Source organism: Pongo abelii, chromosome 10 (assembly GCF_028885655.2).
Source record: "Pongo abelii isolate AG06213 chromosome 10, NHGRI_mPonAbe1-v2.0_pri, whole genome shotgun sequence".
In the NCBI taxonomy this organism is placed as follows: domain Eukaryota; kingdom Metazoa; phylum Chordata; class Mammalia; order Primates; family Hominidae; genus Pongo; species Pongo abelii.
In genome coordinates, this window is record NC_071995.2 from 3,720,266 (window position 1) to 3,739,869 (window position 19,604).

Genomic DNA, 19,604 nt, shown 5'->3' on the forward strand with positions numbered 1-19,604 from the left:
TGTATTGCCTAGGTTGTCTTCCAGGGCTTTTATAGTTTTGGGCTTTACATTTAAGTCTGTAATCCATTTTGAGTTTTGTTTTGTATATTGTAAGGAAGGGGTCCAGTTTCGATATCTTCTGCATATGACTAGCCAGTTATCCCAGCACCATTTATTGAATAGGGAGTCCTTTCCCTGTTGCTTGTTTTTGTTAGCTTTGTCAAAGATCAGATGGTTGTGGGTGTGCAGCCTTATTTCTGGGCTCTCTATTCTGTTCCATTGGTCTATGTGTCTGTTTTTGTGTCAGTACCATGCTGTTTTGGTTACTATAGCCCTGTTGCATAGTTTGAAGTCGGGTAATGTTATGCCTCCAGCTTTGTTCTTTCTGCTTAGGATTGTCGTGGCTATTTGAGCTCTTTTGGTTCCATATGAATTTTTAAAAAGTTTTTTCTAGTTCTGTGAATAATGTCCTTGGTAGTTTGACATGAATGGCATTGAACGTATAAATTGCTTTAGGCAGTATGGCCATTTTAGTGATATTGATCCTTCTGATGCATGAGCATAGAATGTTTTCCCCTTTGTTTGCGTCATCTCTGATTTCTCTGAGCAGTGTTTTTTAGTTCTCCTTGTAGAGATCTTTCGCCTTCCTGGTTAGCTGTATTCCTAGCTGTATTCCTTAGCTGTATTTGATTGTTTTTGTGGCAATTGTGAATGGGAATATCTTCCTGATTTGGCTCTCAGCTTGGCTGTTTTTAGTGTGTAGGAATGCTAGTGATTTTGTACAAAGTACTGAGACTTTGTTGAAGCTGTTTATCAGCTTACGGAGCTTTTGGGCTAAGACCATGGGGTTTTTTAGATATAGAATCATGTCTTCTGCAAACAGGGATAGCTTGACTTCCTCTCTTCCTAAATGGATGTCCTTTATTTCTTTCTTTTGCCTGATTGCTCACCTGATTGCTCTAGCCAGGACTTCCTATAGTATGTTGAATAGGAGTGGTGAGAGAGGGCATCCTTGTCTTGTACTGGTTTTCAAGGGGAATGCTTCCAGCTTTTGACCATTCAGTATGATGTTGGCTGTTGGTTTGCCATAGATGGCTCTTATTATTTTGAGGTATGTTCCTTCAATACCTAGTTTGTTGAGAGTTTTTAACATGAAGTGCTGTTGAATCTTATCAAAAGTCTTTTCTGCATCTATTGAGATAATCATATGGTTTTTGTCTTTAGTTTTATGTGATGAATTACATTTATTGATTTGTGTATGTTGAACCAATCTTGCATCCCAGGGATAAAGCTTACTTGATCATGGTGGGTAAGCTTTTTGGTGTGCTGTTGGATTTGGTTTGCCAGTATTTTGTTGAGGAATTTTGCATCAATGTTCATCAAGGATATTGGCCTGAAGTTTTCTTTTTTTGTTGTGTCTCTGCCAGGTTTGATATCAGGGTGATGCTGGCCTCATAGAGTGAGTTAGAGAGGAATCCCTCCTCCTCAATTTTTTTTGAATAGTTTCAGTAGGAACGGTACCAGCTTTTCTTTGTACATCTGGTAGAATTCAGCTGTGAATCTGTCTGGTCCTTGGCTTTTTTTTTGGTTGGTAGGCTATTTATTACTGATTCAGTTTCAGAGCTCGTAATTTGTCTGTTCAGGGATTCAATTTCTTCCTGGCTCAGTCTTGGAAGGGTGTATGTGTCCAGGAATTTATCAACTTCTTCTAGATTTTCTAATTTGTGTGCATAGAAGTGTTCATAATATTCTTTGATGGTTATTTGTATTTTTGTGTAGTTAGTAGTAATATTGCCTTTGCCATTGCTAATTGTGTTTATTTAGAGCTTCTCTCTTTTCTTCTTTATTAGTTTTTCTAATGGTCTATCTATTTTATTAACTTTTTTTTTTTTCAAAAAAAAAAAAACACCTCCTGGATTCATTGATCTTTTGAATGGTTTTTCGTGTTCCAATCTCCTTGAGTTCAGCTCTGATTATGGTTATTTCTTGTCTTCTGCCAGCTTTAGGATTGGTTTGCTCTTGGTTCTCTAGTTCTTTTAATTGTGATGTTAGGTTGCTAAATTGAGATCTTTCTAACTTTTTAATGTGGGCATTTAGTGCTATAAATTTACCTCTTAACACTGCCTTAGGTGTGTCCCAGAGATTCTGGTATGTTGTATCTTTGTTTAAATTAGCTTCAAAGAACTTCTTGATTTCTGCCTTAGTTGCTTTAATTACCCCAAAGTCATTCATGAGCAGGTTATTCAATTTCCATGTAATTATATGGTTTTTAGTAAATTTCTTAGTCTTGATTTCTAATCTGATTGTGCTGTGGTCTGAGAGAGTGGTTGTTATGATTTCAGTTCTTTTGCATTTGCTAAGGAGTGTTTTATGTCCAATTATGTGGCCAAATTAAGAGTATGTGCCATGTGGTGATGAGAAGAATATATGTTCTGTTGTTTGGGGGTGAAGAGTTCTGTAGGTGTCTATCAGGTCCGTTTGGTCCATTGCTGGGTTCAGGTCCTGAATATCCTTGTTAATTTTCTGCCTCATTGATCTGTCTAATACTGTCAGTGGGGTGTTGAAGTCTTCCACTATTATAGTGTGGGAGTCTAAGTCTCTTTGAAGGTCTCTAAGAACTTGTTTTATGAATCTGGGTGCTCCTGTGTTGGGTACATATATATTGAAGATAGTTAGGTCTTCTTATTGAATTGAATCCTTTACCATAATGTAATGCCCTTCTTTGTCTTTCTTGGTTTAAAGTCTGTTTGGTCTGAAATTAGGATTGCAACCCCTGCTTTTTTCTGTTTTCCATTTGCTTGGTAGATTTTTCTCCATCCCTTTATTTTGAGCCTGTGGGTGTCACTGCAAGTGAGATGGGTCTCTTGAAGATAGCATACCAATGGGTCTTGGTTCTTTATCCAGCTTGTCACTCTCTGCCTTTTAATTGGGGGCATTTAGCCTGTTTATATTCAAGGTTGTTATTAACATGTGTGGATTTGATCCTGTCATGATGTTAGCTGGTTATGCAGACTTGTTTGTGCGGTTGCTGTATAGTGTCACTGGTCTGCATACTTAAGTGTGTTTTTGCAGTGGCTGGTAACAGCCTCTCCTTTCCGTATTTAGTGCTTCCTTCAGGATCTCTTGTAAAGCAGGTCAGTGGTAACAAATTCCCTCAGCATTTGCTTGTCTGAAAGGTATCTTAATTCTCCTTCACTTATGAAGCTTAGTTTGACTGGATATGAAATTCTGGGTTGAAGTTTCTTTTATTTATGTATGTTGAATATTGGTCCCCAATCTCTTCTGGCTTGTAGGGTTTCTACTGAGAAGTCTGCTGTTAGTCTGATGGGCTTCTCTTTGTAGGTGACCTGACCTTTATAGCTGCCTCTAACATTTTTTCTTTCATTTCAATCTTGGAGAATCTGATTATTATGTGTTTTGAGGATTGAGGATGATCTTCTTGTGAAGTATCTTACTGGGGTTCTCTGCATTTCCTGAATTTGAATGTTGGCCTCTCTAGCTAGGTTGGGGAAGTTCTCATGGATGATATCCTGAAATATGTTTTCCAAAGTGCTTACACTCTCCCTGTCTCTTTCAGCGACACCAGTAAGTCATAGATTTTATCTCTTCACATAATCCCATATTTCTCAGAGGTTTTATTGATTCATTTTCATTCTTTTTTTCCTATTCTTGTCTGACTGTCTTATTTCAGAAAGCCAGTCTTCAAGCTCTGAGATTCTTTCCTCTGCTTGGTCTATTCTGCTATTAATACTTTGTGATTGAATTATGAAATTCTCGTAGTGTAGTTTTTCAGATCTATCTGGTCAGTTACATTGTTTTCTATACTGGCTATTTTGTCTGTCAGCTGCTATATCATTTTATTGTGATTCTTAGCTTCCTTGGATTGGGTTTCAATGTATGCCTGCATCTCAATGATCCTCATTCCTACTCATATGCTGAATTTTCTTTTTGTCACGTCAGCCATCTCAGTCCAGTTCAGAACCCTTTCTGGAGAGGTAGTGCTATTGAAGGCACTCTGGCTTTTTGAGTTGTCAGAGTTCTTGCACTGATCCTTTCTCATCTTTGTGGGCTGATATTTCTTTAGTCTTTGAAGTTGCTGACCTTCAGATTTTTTTTTCTTTTATCCTATTCGATGACCTGGAGGGTTTGATTGTGGTATGAGGTGGGTTCAGCTGACTGGCTTCATTTCTGGAAGATTTTAGGGGGCCAATGCTCAGCTCCCAACTCCTGGACTGTGTGCTCTAACTCTAGGGGACCTGTATCAGGCCCTGTTTTTTTTTCTCTGGCTCCTCAAGGTTAGGAATCCATGCTGGGGGTGGGGGTGGGGTTGGGGGTGAGGTGCTTCTGGACCACTGGTCACTGTGTTCCAATGGGTAGTCTCAGACAGCCAAAGCATTTTGTAGTGTGGTGGCAGTGGGATCTGTCCTTCTTTGTACGTGCCAACAGCAGCAGTGGCAGCAGCATGGTGGGGTGTACACTTATTGGCTGCTGCAGGGTGCTAGTGGGTGCTAGAGTGCCTGCCCCTGTGTGGGTGTTCACTACAGTAATGAAGGCAACATGGCTTGGGGGGCTAGAGGCTCCTGTGGGCAACTATGTGCATAGTTGTGCAGGTGGTGGTGTTAGCATGGGGGTGGGGCACTGGCTAGTGCAGGTCTGTGTGCACTATCTCCATCATCACAGTCATGGGTGATCACTCAGGGCAGGTGAAGGGTTTGCTGTTCTCTGTGCCTAGTTTCACTTCTGTGGCAGTGTTGGCATCAGAGTGGGGCACTGGTGAGGGTGTGGCTGGCTGGCTCTGTGCCCCCCAACGCTCCAACTGCAATGGTGGTCCAGCAGAGGAGGGAGGCACAGTGCACTCTGGCCACAGCAATGGCAGAGCAGGGTGCATGCACACGTGCGTGCTGGCAGGGCAAGGAAGGCAAAACCTGCCTGCACACACATGCACTGGCAAAGCAATGTGGGGGTTGCCGTGGGCCTCGGGGAAGCTGCAATGTGAGGAGGGAGCAGGCAGGCTGGTGCATGGCCTTAGGGGCTGCCCTACTGGAGCTCTCTGCCAGTCAGCCACAAGTCTACCAGCACAGGAGCTATGATGCGGGGCCCCAGGACACCTGCGGCTGCTCCACAAGCAAGCGCATCCAGGCTGGGTCCCTGGGAGAGGCCAGCAGACCAAGGGGTGCTCAGGTCAGACCGGCCCTGTCTGATGGACAAGACCACCCTGCAGAGTTCAGGTCTGACAGTTCCCATAGGACTAAAGTCTCCTACGGGAGTAAGTCGAGCCTAGGGAGATGGGTTTCTTGTAAAACAGGTCAGTGCTAACAAATTCCCTCAGCATTTGCTTGCCTAAAAAGGATCTTATTTCTCTGCTTATGAAGCTCAGTTTGGCTGGATATGAAATTCTGGGTTGGAATTTCTTCTCTTACGGTATGTTGAATATTGGCCCCCAATCTCTTCTGGCTTGTAGGGTTTCTACTGAGAAGTCTGCTGTTAGTCTGATGGGCTTCCCTTCGTAGGTGACCTGACCTTTCTCTATAGCTGCCTTTAACATTTTTTCTTTCATTTCAATCTTGGAGAATCTGATTATTATGTGTCTTGAGGATGATCTTCTTGTGAAGTATCTTACTGGGGTTCTTTGCATCTGGCCATGTTCTCCTACAGACGTTCCCACATCAAACCCTCTGGGCTCTGCATCAGCTGGCGTGACGCTTCTACTTCTCTAAGCACTTCTCCCTGCCAAATCGAGTGTCCATGGTGGTTGAGGGGTCTCCTCCTGCTGGGTTCCAGGGGCCCGTGGAAAGAGTGGGTTGCTCATTGCCAGTTCAACTCAGCCATTCCCCTGGAGTTGTTGGGGGCTGGGAATGAGTCCCCGTGCATGGTAGCCCCATGCAGGATTCCCAGCTTCCTCCCCTTTCAGCCCAGATTCTGTGTCTTCCCTCCATCCACTCTCAGTGCCTTCCCTCTGAAGATCTGTTAGGAGTGCACCAGTCGTCTTGTTCCTTTGGTGGCAGCTGTTCCACCTGGCTGCGTCTAGTTGGCCATGTTGGCCAGCACCCCATTCCATTTTCAAAACAAATGCAAGCTGTCTGTGACTTTCTTCCCAATTGGTTTCTCTACTAGCTCCTCAGCCTCCTGTGTTCTCCCTCCAACATGGCCTACAGCCTCTCCTTCCTTGAAGACCACTCTCTGCCGTCAAGGACCTTTCCTGCTTTCTGAATTTGTGTGTATATGAAAAATGTGAGCTCTTTCCCTTCCAGTTCCCATGAGGCTGTGCTGGGAGCCTAAAGTAAAAAAGCCTGGCGGTGGTGGCCAGGCCCAGGAAGCTGGACACCAACCAAAGGGGGTGACCGTATGCACACCGCAGCCCCACGTGGAAGTGACAAGCCAACAACGCAGATGCCTGAAGGACCTGCTCCAGGAGAACCAGGGGGCATGGGGACTTTCTGCAGAGAGCCACAGCTGACCATGAGAAGCCTGTTGTTCTTCTTCATGCATCTCCCCCAGCCCATCTTCCTTCAGAGGTGGCCAGCCGAAGCAGCCAGAGATGGTGCTTAAATGACATGCTCAGTTCCCTCTCTTGACAGCATTTGCCAACCTGAAGAACTAAGCATTTCAAATGCTTCATTGGCCATAGGTTCAGAAAAACTTCAGAAAATTAAGTAGACAGCAGAAATAAATGCCATGGATGCCAAGTTATCGGCTTGGTGGCTTGTTGGTTCAGGTGTCCTCCTGCCTGGATTGGGAGTGAGGACTGGGGAGGAAGGTTGAGTCAGTATTTCTGGGACTTAATGTTTCTGACTACATTTCAAGTCAAATACAAGTGATTTCTTTAAAACTTTATACCCAGTTTCAATTCTCTATGCCTCCTCATCCCTTCATTAAAGAGTGGGGCTCAATGAGAGTTAATTAGGTTATATACAGCAAGAGTGCTGAGTTGCACAGTACATGTGGCCCAGAGTTGACCCTCCATAAATATGAATTTCCTTTTCTTTCTGTCTAGAGGGAATAATCAAAAGTTAAGCCTGATTTTGAAACCACTACCACCAACCACCACTACTGCAGACCTGTGAATGCCAATTATGAAGTTCACAGACAGCGGTTTGTCAAAGGTTTCCTCAAAACACACTGAATCTGGCCTTCCACGTGGAGTGAGCCTTTGGGGACTGGGTTTTGGTGACAGAAACTTATTGGGGGAGTCATCACTGCAAAGAAGGGTGGGCTGGGCTCAATTGTGGGCTGAGCTGGTGTTGTTCCTCAGGTCTTTTCCCTCAATTCGTGCAACAGTTAGAGAGTGGAATAGCTCCAGGAGAAGCATAGAGAGTGGAATAGCTCCAGGAGAAGCATAGAGAGTGGAATAGCTCCAGGAGAAGCATAGAGAGTGGAATAGCCCCAGGAGAAGCATAGAGAGTGGAATAGCTCCAGGAGAAGCACAGAGTGGAATAGCTCCAGGAGAAGCATAAGAACACCATCACGTGGGACCAGGGAGAGAAAGGACTGCCATACTTCACCTTGGGTCACACGGCTCGTTTCACAGCCTCCACACCTCAGAGCTCACATGCATGAGCAGAGATGGGGCTGAGCCTAATGAGGTTCTACATTTCATTGCCCAACTTTGGTATATTCTGAAAAACTAGACTTAAAGAAAGAGAGCCTAGTCATTGTGCTTCCTCCAACAGCACAGGGATGCGTCCCTTCAAAAATTACTCTGATGGAGTGAGTGACACAAAGACTGAGGGGAAAAGAGCTGCTTTCAAAATACTCTAGTGGAGTCTGTATTTTATTCACCCATGTTCAAGTGAAATCCTGACTGCAGCATAAGAGACTTCAGTCAGACACTGAGAAGTTTTTGAAACTAAAGAAAGAAAGGCACCAAACCAGGAGTGGGCAAACTCTGCCCCTGGGCTAACCCAGCAATCCCCTATTTTGGTGTGGCTAGTGAGCTAAGCCTGGTTTTTACATTTTTAAATGGTCAAAAAGAAATATCAAAAGAATAACAGTACTTGGCGACACATGGAAATTATATAAAATTCAAACTTCCTTGTCCATAAATAAAGTTTTATTGGAACACGGCACCCTCATTTGTTCACATATTGCCTATGGATGCTTTTGTGTTGCAACAGCAGAGATGAGTAGTTGTGATAGAGACTGTAAGGTCCACAAAGTGGAAAATATTTATTCTCTGGACCTTTATGAAAAGGCTGCCGGGCCCTGCACTAGGCAATGGTGTGCACTGATGCTCTGCACACCATCTCTCCGGAGAATCTCTTCAGGAGATTGCAGTGTGTTTGGGTTTGAAGGTGAGAGACAGGTAAAACGACCTCAGAAATGCCTTCCTCCCATGTTGTGGGAGAGACTGTACCTATTCCTAAGGCACAGACAGCAGGAATGACTTTGTTATAACTCAAGTTGGTGCCTTTCTACTTTTAGTTTCAGAAGGTTCTTCTCGTGTCTTACTTAAGTCCCTTATGCTACTGTTATCATTTCCCACAATCCTGGAGAGCTACCAAGGCAGAGAGGAAATAGCCCTGGAGTCTGACAGCAAGTAAAGGCCAGAAATAGAATGAACCCAGGAGGTCCGGCTCCTAGTAGTTTGGTCAGACCCTTCCTTCCAAGACAGAACTGATAGCATCTTTTCTGTTAAGGATGTCACCTCCCACAGGGCAAGCTCTAACCCAAGACAGGAAGACATTTGGCATTCTCGGTAGGCAGGCCTACCTGGGACCCCACTTACCTGCATATCCTTCCTGGCGATGAAGCCCTTGCCTTCAGCATCACAGGTCTGAAAGAACTCCTGTGCCTTCCTCAGCATGACTAGCTGGCCCGACGTTTGCTCCTGAGTCTCCTTCTGCTCCAGGCTGTCCAGGGGATGCAGGCAGGCTCCATTCCCCTTTGGCCCCTGGCCAGACCCCTGACCAAGTCTCTGAGGTCGGGAGACTACCCTCCCGTCAGGTGCAGCCATCGAGATTAGTCAGTTTCTTGAAGTCTTTTTCAGAACCTGAACATGGAAAATGGGAGAGAGAAGTGGGTGTGGTGGGTTGGAGTGAGGCTGAAAAAGAACAAGAAGGGATGAGAAGGAAGCACAGAGCCACCCACCAGTGTGTCCAGGAATCTCTTAGCAACCACCTCTTAATTAGCAAAAGCTCAGGACAAGGGGAAAATATTCCATGATCACTAATAGATCAGCAAGCCCATCAAAGGGAGGAGGGAAGAGTGCGGAAAGAAGACAAACATCTCCAGATTGAAAGGAGATGGAATAGGGGAAGCCCAAAAATAATTTCTTCTAATTTAAACAACCAAACAACAACAAAACAGATCCTGATAGACCAGCTGCCATTTATAGAGCGTTTACTTAGACACCATGCCATGGCCTCTATATACATTTTTTTTCATGTAATTCTCACATCTCTCTGACATAGCCATTATCATCTTCATTTTAGCAATGTGAAAACTGAGGCTCAGAGAGGTTGAGTGACTTGCCCAATATCACACAGCAAATTACTACAAAAGCTGAGATTGAAATCCAAGCTTGTATAACTTGTATGATCTCAATCCCACCCTGTCCTGACTCCTCAGCATTGCCGAGGGTAGAAAGCTCTCTTCAGGTGGATGCACTTGCTCCTACATCATTCACAGTCAACAAGTTCTTGGTGAGCTCTTACCCAATGTCATAGACCTCTGCCACAGCTGTGAGCTCTGCAGTTTATTTACGTAGGAGAAAATGTGCCCCATTCTCAAGGAGCTTCATGTTGCACAGGACTTGCCAGGCCTGGTTTGGTGACACCCAAGGCTGTTTTCAGCCCAAACCGAATCACAAATCATACACCTCAATCAAACTTTTAAAGACCCTGCAGGAGTGTTTTCAGAGGGTGTCTTGCAATGTGATGTGGAAGAGGGCATACAGAAACCCGGCTTCTAGTCTGGACTCCGCTGCTGCTTATATGACCTTGAACAAGTCGGTACCTGTCTGGGCCTCAGTTTCCTTACCTGTATGAGGAGATTGGACCTGTTTGTCTTTAAGGTCCCTTCTAGTTCTGAGCATCTGTAAGTCTGTGAAATCCCCACATCATAAAATGTTATGAATTATGTTATTAATACAAAACTAAGTTCATGGGATAAAAGGAAATAATAACATCCTTGGATTTTTTTCCATCTGCAGACTTTTTGGAAGTAGAATAGGTCCAAATTTTAAATACATGATGACATTTGGATTTAAAAATAGAGATATGCACTGTCATGCATTTTGTGGCGAGCTGGAGAACGTGATGCCCTGGATCATATTTCCTGCGTCCATGTGAGTAGGAAAGGAGGAAAATAAGTGAATCACCAGGCAGGTTTCTCTGATTACCAGGTGCTGGGCCTCTGGCTCAGCTATACCATGTCCAAAGCAAGCTAAAATCTGTTGATTTCAGTGACCATCTTCCACTCACCAGATTTGTCAAGAGCTGTGGGCCAGGGCTGGAAGAGCTCCTGGCCTCAGGAATGAACTTCATGTAATAAGGCCTTGACAGGGCCAATCAGGCTACACCTCTTGCTCCGTGTGGCTGAACATGTAATTCCCACACTGACCCATCTGACCAGCCCCATCCTCAGGAAATGTTCTTTCTTGTCATCTCTGTGTGTGAACTGACCATCACCTAATCCTAAGCAGATTTAACATTTTTATTCTGTCTTCCCCAGAGGGAGCTGCCTTGGATGTAAGCCTGAGGGGGCAGGGCTGTGTCTCCATGGCTTTTATGTGCATTGCTCAGCCCACTTGCATGCAGTGCTGGCTTTGGAAGGGCTTTTGGATAATGATGGTGGTAACGTGAGCTTCTGTAAATATACCACATGAGCAGAACAGACTGTTGTCTTCCTGGTACCTTGCCGGGACTCTGTCTGCAAGGTCTCTGCACCCAATAGGTCCCACCCTACTCCCACCTGCTGCTCCCAGGAAACGAGGTTAATAATATGTGTCATTCCTTGAGTGCTTTCTCTTGCCAGGCTCCTAGCATACTTCATCCTATTGAACCTGACATCCTCCCATATGGTAAGTATAATTAGGATTCCCATCACACAGATGAGGAAACTGAATTTTGGCGAGGTTAATTTGTATCAGGGTCTAGCATAGTCAGAGACATCTTCTGCTATACACATTGCCTTCCTGAGACCCAGTTGTGGGCTTGCTCTTAACAGTGTACTCATCCCCAACTGATCTAAATCACCTCCCAGAGGCATATTCATCATTTTAATGGGAATGTCTTTAATTCATTAATTCATTCATTCATTCATCCATTCATTTATTTCCATCTACTGATTACCATGCAGCAAGCTCTGAGCTAACACTGTGAAATAGTGTTAGGTGAAATAGTGAACAGGACATGGTCCCTGCCCTTAATGAATGAGTCTCTGAGAGTCCCTAATGGTGGGATTTCAATAATGGTGACTGATAGTTGGGGAAGATGTTTTAGATTGAGTCCTATATAGACTCTGTAGCAATCAACTACTATTAAATAGCTGTGTGACCTTAAGTGAGCCCTCAAGTCACTCTAGGCCTGAGAAATAGTAGAGAGGATTTCTTAGTTCCAGATCTGATGTTTGCTAGCTTTCTAACTTCCCTAGACCATTTTCCCTCTACCTCTGCCCACCTGGTAACAGGTGATGCATGACATGAAAGAGTCAACTAGTAGTTCTAGAGAAGTCAGCTATGAGCAACCAGTAGACAGGCACCATGTCTTATTTGATTTTACTGCCAGTTTCTAGCCTAGAATATGGTATATAGTAGTACTCACTGATCATTGCATGAAGGAAGACCAATCTTTTGCTGAAGTCTTCAGAGGAGGGCCTGCAAGCATTTTTATTTCAGGCAGGTAGCTCTATATGTGGAATTTTTATCTTATAATGAGTAAGTCTAGACTTCTGTTTCCAGAAAAGATGTAGTATCAGAGGCTGGATTTACCCTCCCAATTGAAATAACCAAAATTCCAGAGAGAATATAACTTTAAAAATGGTTTTCAAGACACTAGACACCAGGAATGAAGGATGGTGATCCTTAAGCAGGGGCAGGACTATATTGAGCTGAGTGAAGCCCCTACAGAACAGAATTTAAAAAGACATTTACTCTCAGGAGCTAACCCTGCAATTACACAACCCTGAGAATTAGTATCTTCCTAAGAGTCAGCTACTTAGGGTACAAAAATCTAAGGAGGCTTTCACTTACAAAATTGTGCATCTGACAGTGATTTTTGCCTTAAATTTTTTTTATCATAGGGACTTCACTCATCTTACTCTAGTTCAAGCTCTGTTCCTGAGACATAGGAAAGAAACAAAATGAGCCCCAAGTGTGCCCTGTCTTATTGTCTAAAGAGTTTTTAGGTCATGGCACGGGGAGGGGAAACACAGGCACAGCTTGGTAGACTACCTATGTTGAGGAAACCCAACTATATCCTGCCTACAAGAAATGTGCTTTGTACATAAAGACACAAACTGTTAAAAGTAAAAGGCTGGAAAGAGATATAACACATTAACATTAGTTAAGAGAATACTGCATATTAATATCAGGCAAAATGGATTACAGAAGGAAGGATATTAGAGGGAATTAAAAAGTCATTTCATATTGATAAAAGGTCAATCCATCAATATGCTATAATAATGCTAAACATTTATGTGTCTAATAGCAGAGCTTCAAAATACACAAAGCAAAAACTGATTGAACTGCAAGGAAAAATAGCAAAGTCACAATGATATCCAAAGATTTCAATAACTTTCTCTCTCAATAATTTATAAAACAAGTAGACAGAAATCCGTAAGGATACAGATGATTTGAACACTATCAACCATCTTGATTTAATTGACATTTATAGAACACTCCACCCAATGACAGCTAAATATACTTTTCAAATATACATGGACTACTGACCAAGATAATCCATATTCTGGGTCATAAAATGAGTCTTAATAAATTTAAAAGGATTCAGTTTGTACAAAGCATGTACTCTGACCACAATGGAATTACATTAGAAACCAATAACAGAGAGACCTCTGGAAAATGTCCAAGTATTTGGAAAGAGAGTAACACACTTCTAAACAACTCATGGGCCAAAGAAAAAAAGGAAAGGGGAAATGAAAAAATATATTGAACTAAATGAAAAAAAAAAAGCACAATATATCAAATGTTGTGGGATACTGCTAAAGCAGTACTAAGGAAAAAATTTATAGCACTAATCATATAAACTTGGAAAGAAGAAAGGGCTCATATCAATGACCTCATATCATACCCTTGAGAAACAAGAAAAATAAATACAAATTAAACCCAAAGTAAGGAGAAAAAAATAATAAGCATCAGAGAAGAAAAAATGAAATAGAAAACAGAAAAGCAATGGAGAAAATCAACAAAACTAAAAGCTGGTTCCTTGAGAAGATCAATAAAGAGACAAGATACAAATTACAATATCAGCAATGTGAGGTGATATCATTACAGATACTACAGACATTAAAAGGCTAAGAAGAGAATATTATGAATAACTTTATGCCAACAAATTTGACAATTTAGATTAGATAAACAGATTCCTTGAAAAACACTAAATACCAAAGCTCACTCAAGGAGAGATAGATTACATGAATAATTCTGTATCTGCCAAAGAAATTGACCTGATAGTTAAACAAAAAATCTTCCCACAAGAAAACTTCAGGTCCGCATAGCTAAATTGATGAATTCTATCAAATATTTAAAGAATAAGTAATACCAATTCTACACAGACTCTTTCAGAAAATTGAAAGGTAGGAAATACTTCCTAACATATTATATGAGGCTAGCATTATCCTGATACCAAAACTGAATGAAGATATTACAGAAAAAAAAGGCCAATATCCCTTATGAACACAGATGTAAACATTCTTTAGGAAATTGTAACAGATTGAGTTCAACACCATATAAAAAGATGATAATCCTGACCAACCAGGGTTTATCTGAGAAACGCAAGAATGGTTTAACATTTGAAAATCAATAATGTAATTTACCATATTAACAAAGTTTAAAAGATAAACCTTTTGATCATCTCAATAGATATAGAAAACGCATCTGACAAAATCTACTTGTGATAAAAACTAAGAGAACTAGGAATAGGAAGGAACTGGCCCAACATGAAAATGGGCATCTACAAAAACAACAGCTAACATCATACTTAAGGGTGAAAGACAAAATGTTTTGCCCCTGGGGTCAAGAAAAAGACAAGAATATCTGTTCTTACTACTTCTATTCAACATTGTGTTGGAGATTTTAGCTAGTTCAATGGAGCAAGAAAAAGAGATAAAATACATTCAGATTGGAAAGGAAGAAGTTAAATTATCTTTATTCCCAGACAGCAGGAGTGCTTATATAAAAATAATCTGATGAAATTCACAAAAAGCTACTGATAAAATAAGTGAATTTGACAAGGTTGCAGGACACACACTCAGTATATGATAATTGTATTTATCTATACTAGCAATAAAAAATTAAAATTGAAATAAAAATATCATTTGCAATGGTATAAAAATATGAGATATGAATATATCTGACAAAGGATGTGTAATACTTATACGCTGAAAGCTATAAAATATCAGTGAGAATACAAAGAAGACCTAAAACAAATGGAGAGATATGCCACGTTCATGGGATTGACAGACTCAATATTATTAGGATGTTATTTCTTCCTAAGCCCAATAGATTCATCTCAATTCCTGTCAAAATCCCACCAGGCTTACTTGTAGAAATCGATAACCTGATCTAAAATTCACACAAAAATGAGAAAAACCTAGAATAGCCAAAACAACTTTGAAAAAGAAGAACAAAATTAGAAGACAAACACTACCTGATTTTAAGACTTATTATAAAGCTATAGTAGTCAAGACAGTGATACTGGCATAAAGACACACAAACAGATAAATGGAACAGAATATAGAACAGAGAAGCCAAAAATAGACCCATGTATATACATGATTTTTGGCAAAGATGCAAGGCAATTCAGAGGATAAAGCATAGTTTTTTCCAGCAAATGATACTGAAACAATTGAATATCTATTTGCAAAAAGAGTTTTGTTTTTTGTTTTTTGTTTTGAGATGGAGTCTTGCTCAGGCTGGAGTGCAGTGGCATGATCTCTGGCTTACTGCAAGCTCCACCTCCCAGGTTATGCCATTCTACTGCCTCAGCCTCCCGAGTAGCTGGGACTACAGGCGCCCACCACCACGCCCAGCTAATTTTTTATATTTTTAGTAGAGGTGGGGTTTCACCATAGCCAGGATGGTCTTGATCTCCTGACTTCATGATCCGGCCGCCTTGGCCTCCCAAAGTGTTGGGATTACAGGCAAGAGCCACCGCGCCCAGCCACAAAAAGAATTTTAATTCACACCTTGTACCATATACAAAAAATAACTTACAACGTATCATAGACCTAAATGTAAAACCTATAAACATAAAACTTCAAGAGGGAAACATCTTTGTGACCTTAGCTTAGGCAAAAGTTTCTTGAGTATAATAACAAAAGTGCAATTCATTTGAAAAAAATACGACAAGTTGGTCTTCATCAAAATTTGAAACATCTGCTCTTTGAAAGATATAATTTAAGTGAATGAAAAGCAAGCCACAGACTGAGACAAAGTATTTACAAAACACATATCTAATACAGGGTTATTATCTAGAATGCATAAAGAACTTTCAAAATTCATTAATAAGAAAACAAACAACCCACTTTTTAAAATGGGCAAAACATTTGAACAGGTACTTCACCAAACAAGATATAGGGATATCAAACAACTACATAAAAAGATGTTCACCCTCATTAGTTATAAGAGACATGCAACTGAAAACCACATTGAAATACCACTACACACCTATTGGAATGACCAACATTACGAAGATTGACTGTATCAACTCTTGGCAAAGATGTGGAGCACCTGGAACTCTCATATATTGCTAGTAAAAACGTAAAGCAGTACCATTCCTTTGGAAAACATTTGACAGTTTCTTAGAAAGTCAAACAAATGTTTAATTCAGCTGTCTTCGTCCTAAATATTTACTCAAGAGAAGAAAAGCATGTGTACATACAAAGACTTGTACATGACTGTTCATAGCACTTTTATTTGTAATAGCCGAAAACAATGACCCAAATGTTCATTGACAGGTAAATGGATAAACAAATTATGGAATGCCATTCTTAATTAAAGGGAATGAACTGTTGATCCTAAGCAACAAAATGAACAAATCTCAAAATAATCATGTGAGTGACAGAAGCCAGACAAAAAAGGCACATACTATATGATTTCATTTATATAAAACTCTAAAAAATGAAAACATTTGTTAGAAGAAAAGAAGTGAGAGCAGGCAGGAGTTAGAAGGAGGGATTACCAAGGGGCAAGAGGAAATTTTGGGGGGTGTGGATATGTCTGCTCCCTTAAGTTCAAGAATATGATATATGATTCCATGATAGTTTCCTGGACTTATTTATTCATACACACACACATATACATATATACAAATATATATTAAAACTGATCAAATGGTACACTTTACATATAATGCAATCTATTATATGTCAATAGCTCAACACATCTATTAAAAAATAGAAAAGAAGAATGGGTCTGGGTCAGAACCTTCTTCTGTCTCCCAGGCCTTGCAAATCTAGTCCAGTCCATTGTACTTATCCCAGGAGCCTGATTCTGCCTTTTACATTCAACTCTGGCAAGCAGGAAATGGCTGAAAATTAAGCAATTTCCCTGTGAAAACTTTCAGTCTATTTGTGGAGGGAGCTAAATAAACCCTACAAATAAAGAAGCAGGCAGAGCCCCTAGTGAAGACCACTGATCTAACATGACTTCAGCCTCTTCTCTCTTACCCTATGTCCCCTGGCTAGACCTGCAGTCTTTGCTGAGCATCTGTGGCTTTCTCAACACCAGTGGAAAACAAAACAGCAGAAGTGCTTCTACTTTCATTTCCAAATAAAGTGGAAGCCCTGCATGAGCTCGGCTGTCTCCCATTTGGATGAAGCCCAAGGATGCCTTAATCTCAGGGCTAGATACAGCTTTTTGTCTCAGAGATTTTCCATTAGACCAACAGACAGTAAGTACATCCATAAAGGAGGAAATGGTGGAGTATATTCTAAAAGCAAAGGGAAAAGACCACCACAAGGAGAAAAGAGAAAATACTTTTTCTCGGCCTGACTCTGTGAGTTTCCAGGCCACTCTCCTCTCTCCAGAATGGTTCCATAAAAGCTGTTATAAACAGATGGGAATTACCCAGTCCTTAAATATATCCAGGAAGATTTCCCAGATATTCAAGGTAATTCTAGCAGCTTAGTAACTGCTGCAATCAGAAAGTTCGTAGATCAAACCTAAATCCCTCCTAAGGGTTCTAAGCTAATTTTCCCCTTAATCTAGAGAACAGCTGGTATCTCCTTCCACACCACACCAGTGGCTAACCTGAAAGCAGCCGCTAAGTCATCCAGATTTCCCTTGAATGTCTCCTGCAGCACACAGTTAGGAAACTGAAAGGCCAAAAAGCATCTCCAGGATCCATTGACATCTCTTTAATCACCGAGGCTTCAGTGGGAGGAATCCTCCATATGCAGCAGTACCTGGAAGCCCCAATGATTAACTCGGAGCTGGTGATGTCTGATAAAGGCAAAGAGATAGGTGGGTCTCTTCAAACTGCAGAGAGGCAGGAGGACTTGGGATTAATATCTGATGTGAGTGCAGTCTTGTGGAACCAGACCCCTTAAACCGTGGGGTCTGCACTAACTCTGGATAATGTCAGAATTGAATTGACTTATAGGATAAACATTTGGTGTCAGAAAAAATGACACTACAATATTTAACAATCAATTTTCTGGGTTGGTGTAGGGGGCAGCCCTAATTTGTAGCATCTGCCTATCCCGGTGGTGTCAATATTCCCATTATGACCAATTTCAACCTACCAACAGTCTATTGGCTCTCACCAAGAAGGAGACTGAGTGGCTGATGTTTCTGGAAAAGGGAATCAGCATCCCTAGTACTGTTTGCACAGGTGATAGTAGCTGATACCTCTTTAGAATGTATCCCCTCAACCCTAAACTTATAGGGCAGGACCCATCATTAAATGTCTTAGTGCTTGGGGGGAAATGTGGGGTTTCACGGGGGATCACCAATTCCTCATGCCTGTGCCTCTTCTATACATCCCATGACCTGGGCAGGCCCTTGAGTTGGGGCAGGAGACAAGGCAGATGCAGGGACCCTGATGGTGAGGAACAGAGATGCTGAGCTGCGTCTCACAGGGTTCCTCTCACCACCTCCTGCGCAGGAGGAAAGCACTTAGCACAGGAGCCAAACCCAGCCAGAAATGAGACTTGTCCCTGTTCCATATGAGAGTGTTATTTCTTTCTTTAACACATAGTGAAGTAGGGGGCTTTGGACAAATACCACCCCTTCTCTGATAGGCCTCCTGCTGTGGTGGATAAGAACATAAATTCCAAGGCCAGAGTGCCTGAGTTAGCTGGATGACTGGCAAGTTTCTTAAGCTCTCTGAACTTCATTTTCCTCATCTATAAAATGAAGGGTGAGGGCAGCAACTTACATGTGTCAGCTATTACTTATTTATTTAGAGTCGGAGTCTCACTCTGTTGCCCAGGCTGAAGTGCAGTGGCATGATCTCAGCTCACGGCAACCTCCGGCCGCTGGATTCAAGCAAGTCTCCTGCCTCAGTTTCCCAAGTAGCTGTCATTACAGGTGTGTGCCACCATGCCCAGCTAATTTTTTAATTATTTTTAGTAGAGTCGGGGTCTCACCACATTGGCCAGGCTGGTCTTGAACTCCTGACCTCAAGTGGTCCACCTGCCTCAACCTCCCAAAGTGCTGGGATTACAGGCATGAGCCACCACACCCAGCCTGTCAGCCATTATTACTATATTGAAATCAAATTGGCTTCCTCCACCCCAGATTATATTACAATAAAACGAAGTAATAAAAAAGCAAAAAACAAAACAAAACAAAATTACATGAAGACAAACAACCAAGAGGTCCAAAAATCTACCCTTGACTCCCCCAGCCGGACAGAATTTCCTGGTGTGATTTTCCCTACCCCAGGCCACCAAGAAGGTGAATATGCCCCACCAGCCATATAAAGGGGCAGGTGGATGGATGTGCATTTGGATGCCTTTGAAATGAGCAGTCTTTCCACTCTGCAGCCTGCTGTAGCTTCTGCCATGCTCCATCCAGCATCCCTTTGCCTCAAATTAGGTCCAATTTTCTTGTTCTAGTCTCAAGGGAGACAGGGAACAGCTGTCTCCTACCTCTGTAAAATACTCTTCCAGGTCTGGACAACTATTATTAAACAGCCCCCTTCACACTTCTCTTGCTCTATTATAAGATACATTAAAAGCCTTGATAATGATTTGAGGTCTCTGTGAGATGGTTGCTGTTCACCCTAATTCCTTCAATAATTAGTGGTTGTAAACCACTTTGAAGATAAAAGGCATTTTATAAGAACTAAGCCCTATTATGATTAGCTTTCCAATATTTCCTTGCTAAAGCCAATGAGAACATCAAAGCCAAACATAGCCACAGCATGATATCTGGTGGTTAATTAGATGTATTTCAAGGTGTCTGGCATATATTAAAGAAACTGCTGCAAAATTTATCAACATTA

At 41.7% G+C, this 19,604-nt stretch overlaps 1 protein-coding gene across 5 annotated transcripts in view; it reads right to left on the reverse strand.

The window, feature by feature from the left end:
• Positions 1 to 19,604, reverse strand: part of CRACR2A (calcium release activated channel regulator 2A) — a 146,627-nt gene that overhangs the window by 81,370 nt on the left and 45,653 nt on the right. For all 5 annotated transcript variants that reach the window (XM_054526683.2, XM_063711995.1, XM_063711994.1 and 2 more), the window contains one exon: positions 8,705 to 8,968. In XM_054526683.2, coding sequence (XP_054382658.1) covers positions 8,705 to 8,932 — 228 coding nt within the window. In that variant the 5' untranslated portion in view covers positions 8,933 to 8,968. The remainder of the gene's footprint in view (positions 1 to 8,704; positions 8,969 to 19,604) is intronic.